This window comes from Aethalodelphis obliquidens, unplaced genomic scaffold (genome assembly GCF_003676395.1).
Source record: "Aethalodelphis obliquidens isolate GAN/ISIS:26980383/991018 unplaced genomic scaffold, ASM367639v1 scaffold40, whole genome shotgun sequence".
Lineage (NCBI taxonomy): Eukaryota > Metazoa > Chordata > Mammalia > Artiodactyla > Delphinidae > Aethalodelphis > Aethalodelphis obliquidens.
In genome coordinates, this window is record NW_020837984.1 from 14,163,619 (window position 1) to 14,180,212 (window position 16,594).

Genomic DNA, 16,594 nt, shown 5'->3' on the forward strand with positions numbered 1-16,594 from the left:
CGCGCGGCTCTGCTGCGGATGAGCGGGGCGGGCTTGCGTCGGCTGTTTGAAATCATTACCTACCTACTTCCCGAGGCTGGGAAACGGGGAAAAAAGAAATCCTTGCGAAGCTTGCGCAGGCGTCCTCAAGCAAGCAAGAGGGACTCCGCACGCATGCGCGGAACAGTACATTGCTTTTCCCACTTGGTAGGTGCTGCGTTTGCACAGCCTGATCCTGCGGAACATCCTAGACCCGCCTATTGCCTCTGGTAGGAACCCGCTTGCCATTCAGGCCCAGTTCAGTGACTGTCTCAAAAGATGCCCTGAAGCATACCCTGGGAAGGTTCTCGCCTTTCTCCAGCGAGCTGCCTGCTCTTCTCCCATGGGGCCCTTGTGGACCTGGGTTAGGCTGGGTTTGTGGACTCGGTCATGTTGGACCAACAAGCGCAGAGAACTCACCTCGTGTGGAGCTGCCTTTTGCTGTATAAGCATGAGTATTGAGTGATTTCCAGAGCAAAGTACAAAAGTTCGTTAACTATTCTCCAGGATCTTACTGGGGTAAAAAGCTTTCTCAAGGACAGCTGTTCTCAAAATGTGGACTGAGGGCAGCAACCGCATGGGAACATGTGGGAAGTGCAAATTATCACACAGCACGTTAGACCTACTGAATCACAATCTCTGGAGCTGGGGTCCAGTAATCTGCTTTAACAAACCCTCCAGGTGATTCTGATGCAGGCTAACGTTTGAGAAGCACTGTTCTAGAAGATATGCACAGAGGACTGGTTTCTGTAAGGGAAACAACACACCTGTTGTCGGACAAGTTGAGACCACATGGAAGGGGAGGCCTCTGAGGGGGTGGGCGAGGCTTCAGGCTGTGGCTGCTCTGGGGCTGGACACGTGAGCCTCCTCTGAGTGCATCTTACATTCTCAAGGCTGCGTGTTGGCTTCTGTCTTTGCTGACCCATTCTAGACCTCAGTGTCATCCACGGCTTTCCCCTTTACTCTCTTCTAGACCTTGAATCAAGTGTGCAATGTGGCTCTTCCACCCAAGAACATACCCCAGTTAGGAACCATCTTGCTGTCTTCAACTTCTCCCTCTCTTATCTGTTCCTTCCCATAAGAAAAATCCTGCCTTGCCCCAAACCACCTTAAAACCACCACTTTTTCTTCCCCCAGCAAAGTCGAATGGCATAAAAGAGTTGTCTACACTTTTAGCCTCTAGTTTTTCACCTCCCACTCTTCAAACCACTGAAAGCAGCCTTCTGTGTCCCACTGGTGTGGGGAGGGGAGCTGATCTAGTCAAGACCACCCACATCATCCATGTTGCTGAACCTGAAGGATCCTTCTTGGGTTTTACCTTTCTTGACCTCTGGAACGTGGAATGCTAAGGGTCTCTCCCTCCCTTTCGTAATCTGATTCCTTGGCTTCCCTGGCACCACAACTGCCAATTTTTCCTATTATTTTTCTGGTTACTCCTTCTCCTTTCTCCTTTGCAGAATTTCATCTGCCCGCCGCTTAAGTGTTGGTGCTTTGGGGGACCTCATTCCAGGTAGTACTCTTACGATTTGTGTGTGTGTGTGATTAATTGACAAACTTCAATTAATTGACAAACTTCAGGGAGTTATGCCAATTAGCATTTCAGTCAGCCACCAAAATATGTTTCTCTCCCTTGCAAAAACTGGATTAAAAAAATCTGGGAGGGGGTCTTCCCTGGTGGTGCAGTGGTTAAGAATCCGCCTGCCAAGGCAGGGGACATGGGTTCGAGCCCTGGTCCAGGAAGATCCACATGCTGCGGAGCAACTAAGCCTGTGCGCCACAAGTAGTGAAGCCTGTGCGCTATAATTACTGAAGCCTGCACTCCTAGAGCCCGTGCTCCGCAACAAGAGAAGCCACCGCAATGAGAAGACTGCGCACCACAACGAAGAGTAGGCCCCGCTCGCCGCAACTAGAGAAAGCCCGCGCACAGCAACGAAGACCCAACGCGGCCAAAATAAATAAATAAAATAATTCTTTTTTTGCCAATTATTGGTCATTTACATTAAGTGGAAAACAAAACTGGTTAGAAACAGCACCTACAGTATGATCGCATTTACGTAAAATAGTTTGTGTCCCTGAGTATGTGCTTGTATGTGTGAGCATAAAGTGTCTGGAAGGCTGACTGCCAGCCTCCTTTCTCTTTCCCCTCCTCTGGCTGTTTTCAGTTCCTTAAATATGCTGAATTATTTCCCACCTAAGGGCCTTTGTATAAATTGTTCCCCCTTCAGGGAACAGTGCAGAAAGCCACAGGCAACCCCAGGCAAGGAAAAGGACCACTGCTTCATGATCCCAAGCCCCTTCCTTGCAGGAGGCAGGTGTAGAAAGAGGAGAAGAATGGTCTTTGAGCCTAACCAAGGGAAAGGAAGAAAGCTCTAAGGCAGATACAAGATGGAAGTTTGAAAGACTTGGCTAGATTTTTTAATACTTGACAGTAAGATAGAAAATAAGATAGTTTTTAAAGATGAAAGTAACCAGAAAGCAATGGGATTTGCTGAATTTCAATCAAGGAGTGAGGCAGGAAGAACAAAAAGATGACATTTAAGCCCTTTTTCTGATTGTATCTTACTGAACTCATTCTGTTCAAAATACTGGTTGTATATATATATTTTTAACCATTCCCTTTACTAGCTACTCCAAAGATATCCAGTTCCTCCTCATTCTTAGCAGATTTGACTTCACAGAGAAAAAGATAGAGGCCTTGGTGGTAGCAGTGGTGGCAACTGACTCTCTAAACTATTAAAGCCTTGCACAAGCTCACATGCTTATCTCTTTCTGCTGAAGGCATCCAGAATATTCCACTTCAGGAGCTTTGTTTGGAACTACCCTTATCTACCTAAAAGTAGAGCCTCCCAAAAGATTTCAAGTGTTATAAATCCTCTCCCCAGGAGTCTAGCAACCAGGAAAGATTGACTCTTATCACTGAAGAGGAGAATTGGCTCAGGGATAAGAAATCGCCTAAGCAGACATTCTCACAAAGCTATCACATCTCTATTCTCATAAGAAACCATTTATCTTTTCCTAAAAATCATTTGTTTTCTCATAGGTGTCCTTCTCCCCTTCTCCTTCCCCTTCTCCTTCCCTTTGATGGAAGAAATGTTCACTTACTGACGTATGGGGAAGTTATTCTGGCTTATACATGATTTGGCTTGAACTTTATGCTAACTAAAATAGTCTGTCTTATCACCTGTCAACCATATATTGTACACGTACTTTAACCATTGAAAGAATGTTGCCCACCATCCAGTTATATAAAGGGTTAAGTCACAGTCCGTTGCTGTGGTTCACAGTGGGAGCCCTGAAGGGAATTCAGGGGGAAAAAACCAGCCCAGGATAAGGCATTCTGCGTTTTGAATAAACTGGCCCCTAGATAGTTATGATGCAGACCTCAGGAAGAATTTCAATGACCCCAGATTCTTGCATCTTCCCATACATAGAAGGTCACTAAAATCATTAACTTGAGATCGCTGTTCTTTGTGATTAGCAGTCATCTTTTATCAGGATCTATGCTTGACCGGCCAAAAACATCAGGTATCTCTGGGCTCCTCCCCTACCTCTTCAGAACAGTCTTCTCAGAGCTACTGAGAGGCAGTTTCTCAAGCTATAGTCCTGAGTTTGGCTTGAATAAAACTCTCTTCTATTCTTATTTAGATTGTTTATTGATTATTTTGTTTGTTTGTTTGTTTTTGTTTTTCAGTACTCGGGCCTCTCACTGCCGTGGCCTCTCACGCCGCGGAGCACAGGCTCCGGACGCGCAGGCTCAGCGGCCATGGCTCACAGGCTCATACGCTCCGCGGCATGTGGGATTCTCCCAGACCGGGGCATGAACCCGTGTCCCCTGCATCGGCAGGCGAACTCTCAACTACTGCGCCAGCAGGGAAGCCCTGCTTATTGATTATTTGCAGCAGCACCTTATTAAGATGATATTGGGTTGGCCAAAAAGTTCGTTCGGGTTTTTCCGTAACCCGGGCTTCATGAAAAACCCGAACGAATTTTTTGTCCAACCCAATATATATAAGACCCAAATTCTAACTGCCACCATGAGTTATATTTTTCTGTGAATGCCCATGTAAGTATGTGAATAAAAATCTCTTTCCTTTGTAATAAGCTAAAGGGGAAAAGAATTTGAAAAAGAAGAGATACAGGTATATGTATAACTGAATCACTTTGCTATACACCTGAAACTTACACAACGTTGTTAATCAACTATGTTCCAATAAAAAAAAAAAACCACCTCTTTTCTCTTGCTAATCTATCATTTGGAAGTTTAATTTGCCAGCCCTCAAGAGTTGAACCTAAGAGTGTAGAGAGAAAGTTTTCCTCTCCAACACTGCACTAATCCTACCTCCTTCTTCCCATAGCAGAAGAGGCATCTTTCTTACCCAAAGCCAGTACCTCCACCTGTGTTCTCAGTCCATCTGCTTCCTTACTCCCCCTCCCAGTCCTTAGGGACTTCACCCAATTTATTATTTTTTTAAGTAAAATTTTTGTTCAGAATATATTAGATTTACACAAAATTTGCAAAGATAGTACAGATTGTTTCTGTTTATCCCTTACCCAGTTTTCCCTGTTGATAGCATCTTACATTACCATTATACATTTGCCACAGCTAAGGAACCAGCATTAACCAAACTCCACAGTTTCGCGTTATTCTCTTGGTTAGACTGGGGTTATGGGTTAGGGGGAGGAAGACCATAGAAGGAAGTGCCCTTCTCATCACATCATAGGGTTCGTGTTATCAACATGACCTATCACTGTTGCTATTAACCTTGATCATCTGGCTGAGGCAGTGTTTGTCAGGTTTTTCCACTGTGAAGTTACTCCCTTCTCCTTCCCCTTCCATACACTACGTTTTTTTTGTTTTTTTTGTTTTTTTTGTTTTTGCAGTACGCGGGCCTCTCACTGCCGTGGCCTCTCCCATTGCGGAGCACAGGCTCCGGACGCGCAGGCTCAGCGGCCACGGCTCACGGGCCCAGCCGCTCCGTGGCACATGGGATCCTCCCGGACCGGGGCACGAACCCGCGTCCCCTGCATTGGCAGGCGGACTCTCAACCACTGTGCCACCAGGGAAGCCCCGTACACTACTCTTTGAACGCACAACCCACACTTAAGTTTTGTGGAATTAAGCTCCACTTTGGGGAGATGGGGGAGCTAAATAAATTAACTGAAATTCTTCTGTATATGTCTTTTCTTCATTTATTTATTCAGTCATTTTTTATATCAGCATGGGCTCATGGATATTTACTTTATACTTTGTTGTAACCTAATACTATGTTATTTATTTCATTGCTTAAGTTGTTTCAGCTTTGAGCATTGGAAGTTCATTCAGGTTGGGTCTGTGCCCCTGTGATTTTATTTATTATTATTTTTAGCACTCCTTTACTTTCCAGCACTACAGATGCTCCTGCTTCATTTTGTATATTTCCTGCTCCAGCCCTAGAATCTGCAATTTCTCCATGGAGCCCTGCTTCCATGGAGAAATTCCATTAGAGAATGGTTTTTAGAAACGAAGATCTGGGTGCTGGGTGTGCTTACTGTCCATTTACTTTTCATTTTGTTATTCCTTCATCTTCATCTGCTCCCTCTCTACAGATTGTTTCTCCTTAGCTGCTGGCATACAGACATATTCAAGTGTTTCCCTCATTAATCCTTCTTTATCCATGTTCCCCACTGGCAAGCCCCCTAGATCTCTCTTCATTTCTGTTCGAGCTCTTAGCATGGTCACATTTTATATGAATTTGAAAGTGCTATATGAAAGATTAGTAAAGTCTCAACTTGTGTGCAAAATATAAAATAAATACAAATATAAAAAACTGTCAGGTAAAGCACAATTTCAGGTGGGCTGAGGGAATTGTGATATTACCACATGTTGATGCCACTAAAGCTGGTGAATCAAACAGAAATAGCTAACATTGATTGAGCACTTAAAGTGGGCCATTTTCTAAGCACACCTCATAGCAATCTATATCATGGGCATTTAATGTTATCCCCATTTTACAGATGAAGAAACTGAGTCCCTTAGAAGTTCAGTAATGTTTCAAGATTACACAGCTAGGAAATGATGGACAAGGGATCAATTTCCTGTGCAATGTATTTCCATTTTATTGTAATTATATTCATTGGAATCCAGCCTTTTCTATATACATTTTACAATGGAGATTTATTCGTCAATTTTTAGTTCATTTCAAATTTTACCAACGGTTTCTACTACTGAGTTCTCTTGTGGCCACTATACCTACTAAATTCAACTTTCCTGAATCAAAATTTTGATTTAAAATGTCAAGATTTCAGTCTTCCATCAATTTTTGATGTGCAGTTTTAGCTGTTTTGAATTTTACTTGAATATGTCTACCAGTAGTATTCATTATAAACTGAAAAAAGGCTGACAGTTTATATTTAATTTTTGATTACTCTAAGAGAAAATTGTGATCCATTCCTCTCAGATAACGTGAGGTTTCTCTAAAGAGTGAAAAATAAAATGTCCTTGAGGTCAAAAGGTCCTGCTCAAAAACAGGATGAGGCATGGGAGATCTGGTAGAACTACTAATTTCACAATATCTGACTTAAAGAATTCCACATGTAGCAATGGCGTTGGTCCCAAATCTCAGCACTGGAATACTGGGCTGCCTTCTGAAGGGAATACTTGGAGTCCTTTGGGCCTCTGGGCTAAGCTTACATAAAAGCAGGTTGAAGAAGTACTTGGTCTCCTTCCTTGTAGGCTGACATACTTCAATATGAGGAAAGATAAACTCAAGGAAAAAACACATGATGTAAGGGGAAAGATCTTTATCTTCAAATACAGAGAAACAGGTCTAAACCATTTATTCTTGGCTTTTCCCTGGGTCTCGCTCTGGTTCCTTCCACTTGGTTCTAACCTAGGGGACAATCCAAGGGCACCTCCTCCCTGGCTGGTCTCTTACCAACCAGTCTCAGGGCTGGCAAAAGTGAGTCATCAAAGGCTGTATGCAGAGAGACCACCCCAGGGGAGCTGGAGCTTCTAATTCTGGCTCTCCCTACAATTAAGGCAGAGATAAGTCACCACAGGTAAGCTCTGTCCACCTCTGCAGAAGGCTTCTCCTGCATCTCAGTGGGAGTGATGCATCTGAAAGGGTTTCCCCCAGAACAGTCTGAGTCACGATAAGGAAGACTACTTTTGGCTAATGAGAACTTGAAATAGAAAAAACATAAGAACTTCACATTGTAGAACTAGGTAGGGCACATGTTTAAAGATAGATAGATGAATCAGATCTTAAATAAATCTTCAGAAAAAGTAGGCAACTCTGGCTTTATTCATGCATCTTATACTAGAGCTCTTTGGATCCCTGGATCTTCTTTGAACACCATGTCTGTGAACTCAGCCCATTACCAATTCTTCCTGAATCACGGATGTCAAGCTCATTAAAGCTTTGTTATTTTCTCAGATTTGGAAAGGACATGGGCAGGCAGGTTTTCTCCACAGTATGGATTTAAAAATTTTTAGGTATAATCCACTTCCACTAAAGATTTCTCTCTTTAGTTTCTTATGGTCTCTCTTTAGGGATTTTTTTTTTTGGAAGACTGCATATTAATGCAGGTCACATTCAGATAACACATTTTAGAAGTTCACAGGAAACTTTACATTGCAGGGAGCTCTGTGATTTTCCCAGCTCAGTCCTTATGGCTCCATTATCCTGTATTATTTCATTTATGCCTCCACAAACATCTAGATGAAAAGCAGGTCTCAGGAAATAACAATGCCAGCATTGGAAACCAACCAACCAATCAACCAACCGACCAAGAGTTGCTCTTTGAAACTTAAAAATGTAGAGCTAGGCTTGGTACTAAGTGAAAGGTGCTTATGGAGTCCTTCAAGCCTAGGAAGATCTGACTTAAGAAATAATACAAAGTGTAAATCATTTATTTTAATTAGGTCCATTTTAATAAAGTGTACAGGAGTTTACAACTCAAACAAGTATTCATAAAAACTATCAGATACATAAGATAGCTCACACAAAGGGTGCAGTAACATAAACCCAAGAGTCTGCAAAAAAGAGGTATTGCAAGAACTGTTAAGATTAACTCTATAAATGTTTTTTCCCTTTCTCATGTTCACAGACCTTGAGATTGTATGCACATATTGTTTCCTGAGGTCTGATGACCTCAACACTCCTTACAGCTGGGTCGACCTCCTCATTCAGTCAACTCAAAATATAGTCAGTAGGAGTTCGTTCACCTCTTCTGCTTGGAACGAGCATGGTCCTTGGCCTTTATTCCATTCCTATCCCCTAACAAATGACGTTAAATATTCCCTCTTTCAAAGTAACATATTGCAGGCCTTGTAGTATTCTGCTCACTACTGCCCTCCCAATACCACACATGAGAGTTTAGGTCAAACCCTACTGAGTTTTATCCTTGTGGATGAGAAGAGCATGCTTACTGTGGAAATGAGTCTAAGGCAATGGCTGCTTTCTCTCACCGTTGTCCAGTACAACTCCAGTTCTAACTCGGTAGGCTAACGGAACTGAATTTACTCATTTCAAATACCTACTGTCACCTCTTGGTATTCTTTGGATGCCTTCATTAGGAGGTCTTCAACACCATGGCAGAAAGCATGAGGATACACACACACACTCCAATCACACTCCTCAAACAAGAGTCTTTGGTAGACTCAGATACAACTGACTTGCCATTTCAGAGTGGGAGGGTGATATTGTCTTCTCTCACTCCCAAAATCTCACTTTAACTGACATTGGTAAAAAAACCACTTCTGTTATTCCTTACCAAAAGGAATCACATAGATCCCTCTAACACGTATATATGGTTCTATTAAATGCAATGTAGATGACATTGACTTAATTTCAAGAAAAAAACATTGTTATTATAAACTCAAAACACTTTCACTCATACTGAGATTGCAGAGAAGTAACTCAGACTAAATTTCTTATGGAATTACAAGTTACAGGAATACTGGACTAAGCCACCAGTGTGCTGGTTAACATTTAGCCTCTTTTTTTGGCTTGTGGGATCTTAGTTCCCTGACCAGGGATCGAACCTGGGCCCACGGGAGTGAAAGCACAGAGTCTTAACCACTGGACCACCAGGGAATTTCCCCATTTAGCCCTTTTTACAAGCTACTCTAGAGTCCCTTCAAACATAAACTTGCCCCTGCATTCTAGGGCACTCTGGGCCTGTGTTAGATCAAGGTAGAGAGCATGAGGTTTCTGGGCTGTGTCTCCAGAGTAAGGCTGGGCTTCTGCCAACCTTCCTTCATCCTTTCTTCTAGTCCATAAGAAAAGGGGAAGGTGAGCCATTTCACTCTTATTTGGAATTATTCCAGTGTGGTGAGATTATCACAGGCTAGGCTAAAATTTAAGAAAAAACTGTTTACAGTAACAAGGGAGGCAAATAAAAATTAGCATGATCATTCATTCAGTCATACCTCTCACTCCCCACTTATTGGTACGATTATAATAGGGGAATGTCAAGTGAGGAAATGAACAAGGAACGTGAGCCAGGAAGACTTGCAGGGGTAGAGAAAAAGCAGGAAAGACCTGTGTCTGGCAGTTTAAAGATGGGATCTGGGCATCACATGTGGGAAGCCTGTTTCCTAATAAAGGTCAAGGTGCAAATGAGGCCGGTAGGACCAGGAAGTCAGAGAGCAAGATGGCGTCCTGGCAATCAAGACACTGCCAGTGTGGATTCCCACATTGAAGCTGAGCAGCTAGTTGTTTTCACAGCCTAGCAAATTTATCTTGTAGCAAAAGAACACAAAAACAATTCCCAGCCAGATACTACTTTTTATTTTCAAGCATTTTGAAATCCTTCCTTAAGTGAACTTCACAAGTTTGCAAGTGTTCTGGTGGTTAAAACAAACAAAACCAACCAACAAACAAGTAGTCGACAGTCACTGGAAAAAGCAAGAATTTAAATTTACATGATTACATTTAAAATCTTCATGTTTACTCCAGAAAGCAGGATTGGAGGATTAGAACTCAGGGATGGCTGTGGGCATTTACAAGGAGCTCTTGCCTCCTTACAAGCTGTGGTCTCTTCAGAGGCTCTCCTATGTACCTTTCATCAGAATAATCTGGGTTCCAAATTTCTCATAGAAAACTGCATCTGTGACCAGCAGCAATTCCGAACTTGACTGGCCTGTGTTCTCCAATTTTAATTCCAAACACACAGCAGAGAATAACATCTTTCTTTATTAAAGGGACCCAAAGGACTCCATTTTAGGTAGTATCCTTCCTGCTAAAGAGTGAGTTGGATCTCACCTTTCTCTAGTTTCCTATAATAAAATTTCCTATTTGATAGGATGCATACATACTATATAACCTATGTTTTGACAACTTCCTTAGGGAAGCAAATACAGCATGATCGAATTTCTATTGTCAGAATCACTCTGGTGATTACACCTATTTTAAAGAAAACTGAAATCCGCTACTTTTTGAGTCAGCGAAATGTCCACCAAATAGTTGAAAACATTGATGTACGTGTATTCTAAAGCTTACTAAATAATGGGTCAATAAGATACTGGCATTTTTCTTGACAGTTCACAAAGGTTGCCAGGTTAAACTCAGACCTAACATGGGCGAGTGAATACATATACACCAGTCCACACATATGAAATTTTCAACTCAACAATGAGTGGGCCCAAAACGAAATGGACTTTGTGACCTAGATTTCTTTGGGTCCTGCCCTGCATCTGCTTCAAGCGTCAAATTTTGTTCATTCCATTTTCCAATCTAACCAGGATTTGGAGCTAAAGGGTTATCTGTGTGTGAACCCAAGAAACAGACATGCTAAATATTTTTTACCACACATAAGATAACTTCATGAATTCAACAGTGCCTGTTAGTCCATTAATGTGGATCCTTTAAGAGTTCATTAGTGCACGCCGCGGGTCAATGCTTTATGTCTAAATGTACCCTGGATCATTGTGCTCCACTGAAATGAAAGGTCACAGGTTCCTGCATTCCGTATATGTGTAAAGCAAGTAACACATAAAACAAACTAAAACAAGTAATGCAGTATTTTGTTGACTATATGTTTTCTTTTTCTCCTTAGCGTTAACCTAATGCAGTAGTTGTTGGAAACATGCATTCGCTACTAATTCAAAGCGCCCTGAGCACTCCTGATTCCCTTAAAACGAAAATTTTCCAGATTTCCAGATTCAGGATGGACTCTGGCAAGAACATTTTATCTTTATTATTTTTTTATTTTTTGGCCACGCCGTGCAGCATGCGGGATCTTAGTTCCCTGACCAGGGATTGAACCCATGCCCCCTGCACTGGGAGTGTGGAGTCCTGACCGCTGGACCGCCAGGGAAGTCCCAAGAACATTGTGTCTTTAAATGATGCATTTACTCTATATGATCCAAAGAAGATCAGCGCAGAGTTCACTAGTTATTAACTAATAATTAATGTAATCCGATAGTCCTAAAATTTTCATGCATCATTCAGTAAGAACACCACAAAAGTAATCTGCATGTGTTTATATTCATTTCTTGTTCAAAAAAGGTATTTAGAGTCTCCAGCCATCATAGGTCTCCAGTGAGAATAAAAAAGGATTACAAGCACAGCTTGAAAAATGATTCAATTATGTAATCAAATTACCAAGATTTTATTGATTTTCACCTTGAGAACTAAAATGATCAGAAGGGGAGTGATCAAATAACCAAAGGAAAGTCATTTTGCAGGGCTGTTACAGAGGTAATCCTGAACACCTCTGGTGAATTAGAATGACCTTCTGCTTTAAGAGTTTCTGGGGTGAGAACTCTCCTTGAATATTCCCATCCTTTTCACTCCTGCACGTGAAGGCTTTAATTGATAAAGGCAAGGGAAGAGCTTGGGGTGCTAAGTTCCACACCTGTTAGCCAAAACTATTCAAATGGAAAGATGATTCTACATCCACTGTTACACAGAAAATTCAGAAATGATCATTGGGAGAAAAGCCCAATGAACATTTAACATCCATAAAAGTGAAGGACCAGCACTGCTGAAACCTCAGTTGGAAAATCATTGCTAGGAGCCCTGATCCAGTGCCTATTATTTAAATTTATCCTTTAACCTGGACAGCTGAAATAGGTGGAGACTAAACTAGAAAATGTCTTGAAAAGTGTCTGTTCATATTTTACTGCCAAGATCCCTGAACTTCAGATTTAAAAGTGTGACACTTAACTGCAGTTGAGTTTGGCATTCAGGCTTGATTCTTGGACAAATTTCCCATAATCTTTAAATCATTAATCTGGGTTGGTAAGCAACTCTCCCAACATCTCCAGCTAACGGAGAAATCACTAACATTTACTACAAGTCACAGGAAGCTTTCAAGTTGAAATAGGAAATTGAACATCTTCAGCAGAAATCTTCCCACTGAGACATAAGTTTCGTTTTAAGGCACTAATAATAAAGGGTATGAAAACAGCCAAGAATAAGTCAGATCTTTCCAGAAATACAAGACATTTCAAAAACACAAGTGAGGCACCTATCTGACCTACTTTAGCATCCAAGGGGACAGAGAATTGAAAGGTTTTCATGGCTGGCTGGTTCAGCTCTTTTCCTTTCTCCCAAACTTATTTACATGTCTCAGATTTCTATTTCCTCAAGAAGCAGTAGACAAAGGTGACAAGGATGTGGAAAAACAAACAAGCAAATCTAGTTTGTAGCCTAGTCTCATGATTAATTAATTTCCTATTGACAGCATGGAGTGCTCAGACCTAAGGTTTTTAAGTACTTTTTAAAATTACTTAGACCACAAACCCAGTGTTTGGAACTGTAACATTGTGCTCTTTTCTATTGTTCTGAGGGGGAACTGTATAAGGATAATTAATTTTTCAAGCCTGTGTAAATGGAATTTGTTCATAGCAAATTCTAGAGGGAAAAAAAAAATCTACTTAGAAACTTCAGTTCCAACAGGATTTTCCTATACATTCCAATGAATTCAATTTTGCCATGAGAAAAGAACGCAATAAAAACAGGGTTCAAGTCAGTTAGGTCAGGAGACCAATGTCAGCAAATGAGTGATTGTGGAGGTACGCGAGGTGGGACAGGGTTTAGCTAAAGGAAGAATGTTTCCTGTGCACACAGACATGCACACACATAGCTGTGTGCTCACACGAATTTTTAAAGTGTGCACATGGGGAAGGCTCAACACTATTAGACACGAGCATAGATCTGTTTGCATTTCTACAAAGGAAAGGATCTGACACACGTCACACACCCACAGACACTCATGCACGAGGACCAGTGTGGCTTGCACAGACTCAGATCCAGAGAATCCTTCTAGAGCTGCCGGCTTCACAGGAATGATTCGTATCTGCGGGATTACACTTCCTTTTGATGTGCAGAATTTTTATCTGGTTTTCTTTCCTGAAATATACCCTTTTCAAGAGTATGAAACCAAGTCCGGGGGGAACTCATCTTGATTCCTTGATAGACATGACTCAGAACAGGAACTACAGGAGTCAAACTAGCAATAACATGGCCCCTTTGGGAAGTTATTTCTGGATTTACTGGGAAGTAGTTCTAGACTTAAACAGTTTCTAGGCAAACAACAAAAAGCAGAGCTCTGGGTGGAGGTGGAGATGGAAATGCCTGGAAGTCCAGAAATCAATATAAACAAAAGAATTGAGCATAACTTAAAGGAGTTTCAACTAAGTTATCACCTCGACTGAGTTTGCTGACTGAAGAATTCCCGCTGACTCATGGAACTGAAAGATAATAATTGATATGTCAATATTTCTTCTTAGGAAGGCTCAGCTGGGAGTGATGTGGTGGGTGTTAAGGGTGGGGTAGAGACAGAGGCCTAAGGCTCAGGTATGGCTCCTAAGGTTTCTGCTTGCCTGATTTCGAAGGAAAGGGCGCTAAAGCAAAAGGATCAGCAGCTGGCAGCTCCGTAGTCCTGGAGGAAAGGGATGTGATGGAAACAGAGCCAGCTATCGACTGCTTATTGGTTTGCGAAACAATTTTGTAGGCAGCGATGGGCTGGGCTTCTGGACTTGGCTCATCTTCTGGGCTATAGTGACGGGAATATTTGGATAAAGACTGGGGGCGGAATGGTTTGCCAGCCACGGGGCCTGAGACAGATTCTTTCTGGGGCTGAGGTCCTTTGTTTCTGTCATTAGGATAGGCGCCAGATTCCAGAGAGGTGCCCCTGGGAGAGACGCTGTCAAGATGGTCTGCTGCTTGTACAGAATGGGAGGGGTGGTTAGACGGTTGGGCGAAACCAGCCATGGAATACTGAGCTCGAACAGAGGGATGCACGGCTCGATCAAGGCCCGGGAGCAGAGGGATGTCATTGGTCTGACGGAGGAGACCGGGCTGCGCAGGAGACTCCGGGGAGGCGCTCTGGGCAACGGTTAACTCCTCCATGCTTTTCTTCTTAGTGAAAGGAGCTCTCAAGAACACGTCCGCCTCCTCTGGCTGGGAAGGAGCCACGCTGCCCTTGCAGACAAATGGGGCTTTGGTGAAAATGTCCACGTCATCCGCGGGAACCCTCGAGCTCCTGAAGGGAGCAGTGGCGAAAACATCTGGCTCACCGAGTCCATCAGCGGTTGGCTGCGTGAGGGCTCCGAACTGGTTCTTTCTTCCACCTTGCGCTGCCTTGGCTTGCTCAGGAGAGACTTCTGGCTGACTGAAGGGAGTGGTTCCTCCCAGCTTCCCCTGCGGAGGCCTGCAGCTCTCATCCTCTTCTGACGACTCCAAGAGGAGAGGTCGAGACCCACTGCAGTCCAGCATGTCCCCCTCGAGGTCGGTCCCTTCCTCTTCACTGCTGTGGAACGAGCTGTTGCTGGAAGGGCCATCTCGGGCCAAGTAGTCATATTCTAAATTGTTCTGAGTTTTCATTCCAGGTACTCTGGAGGGGTCTGGATACAGGGGAAGGTCTTTAAAACCCGTTGATTCTTTAAAGTGCTCTACAGTTATTACAGGATAGGGATTGGGCTCTCTCTGGATACCTAGAAAAGCACAAAACACAGAATTAATGCACAGGTCCATTCAACTCTCCTTGGAACATTTAATGGTCAACCCGTGGCAGAAACATTGTGGAACCAAATAATAGATGTTGAAAATGGAAAAGGAAAAACAGAAAAAGAAAAGTCAGGCAAGGAAACTGCACACAAACTGGAACACAACCAATCACGGTCTCACATTTCGGAACACGATAGGCACGATGTGCAGGAAAGGAGATGAAGATGTTAGGCACAAAGACATTCAGCGTAACTATGCGATGCTCCTATGCATGGGGCCAGGCACTGACACCTGCTCTACCTGGTGCTGGCTCAGGATGGAATGAAAACAAACCCAGTCACTCATCTCCACATCCACCATGACAGTTCTGGCTGATGCAGAAATACTGTCTGGGGACAAACTCAAATCAGATGCGACATGTGGTCATCTGCTCCACACTGCCTGTAACTGAGGATGGAACCTCTCCCCCGCCAAAGCAGGAGAACGTGGCTGCTTGATAAATGCAAAATTACTTGATGATTTACATCATAAGTACTATTCAAAGAGCACAAGAGTGCCTCAAATATGAATACTGAAGGCACTTTCTAAGGGGAGGAGACATAATCAAAATCATATTAAATCAATCACCTTCAGCTAGAGTTGCCCTGGAATTTTGTTTTCAGTCTTCTAAGTTAGCAAAGATCTCCTCTGCTTAAATGAATCCATCATAAAGTTCTTTAAGCAGAAGGAGTAAAATGCACAGGTAATTACAGAAGTATTTGCAAACTCTAATAAACGAATCTATTTTTATCTAGGTAGAGGTGCCTCAGGGTGCTCTGGCTTTTAAAATCAAATAGACAATTATCAGAATGCAAGAGAGCTTACCTTCCAAGAAATATTAGCAGGTTGGAAGTATGTCATTGGGCACATGTTAGCAAGAGGGCAGGAAAAAGGCATATGTAACTAAGCAAGAAGAATCCAGAGAAAAGCGTGGCTGGGGGTAGAGATATCATGTCATCATGGGTTTCCCAACCCACCAGGGTAAGAAATTACAGGTACCATGATTTGGACTCTTATAGATGACTCAGAACCTCTGTACAGCGGAAATTCAATCATCCCCTCCCCACGTTACCCTCTCCCCTTCTAAGCAAACCATTAGGTAGTAGAAGCTTCTGCTAACAATTTTCCCCTGCTAAAGTTTCTGCTTGAATTAATCACACAGAACACAGCAGAAGCAGCATCAAAATCAATTTATTGGGAAACCAGTTACTTAGAGGCATTACATTGTAAAGAGACGTAGAGAGAGATCTGAACATTTTAGAAGACACTGTACAAAAATACTATGTTTCTCTGAATCCTGTAACTTTTTAGCAGTGCTTCTTTTTAAACAGTTCTGACCTTAAATATTGTTTTCAGAAACAAAAAAGGTGGGTCCCCCCCACCCCGCCACCATTTTTATTTCTCTTTCTAGAACTCTGAATGTATTTGGTGAATTCCAAATTACAGAGTCTTTAAGTTAAATTCTGTACTGGTGCCAAATGGCTTTCTGAATAGTATATGAAGAGGATAAATGTTTCCTTGCATTATAACTTTAGTATGTGCACCCATATGGTGATAGGAAAGCGTTAGTCAGGGGACAGGAAATAAACGGAACACCT

General features: G+C 42.5%; 1 protein-coding gene across 9 annotated transcripts in view; it reads right to left on the reverse strand.

Moving 5' to 3' along the window:
* Positions 1-7,907: 7,907 nt before the first annotated feature.
* Positions 7,908-16,594, reverse strand: part of AAK1 (AP2 associated kinase 1) — a 172,234-nt gene continuing 163,547 nt past the window's right edge. For all 9 annotated transcript variants that reach the window (XM_027131913.1, XM_027131912.1, XM_027131906.1 and 6 more), the window contains one exon: positions 7,908-14,944. In XM_027131913.1, the coding sequence (XP_026987714.1) occupies positions 13,815-14,944 (1,130 nt within the window). In that variant the 3' untranslated portion in view covers positions 7,908-13,814. The remainder of the gene's footprint in view (positions 14,945-16,594) is intronic.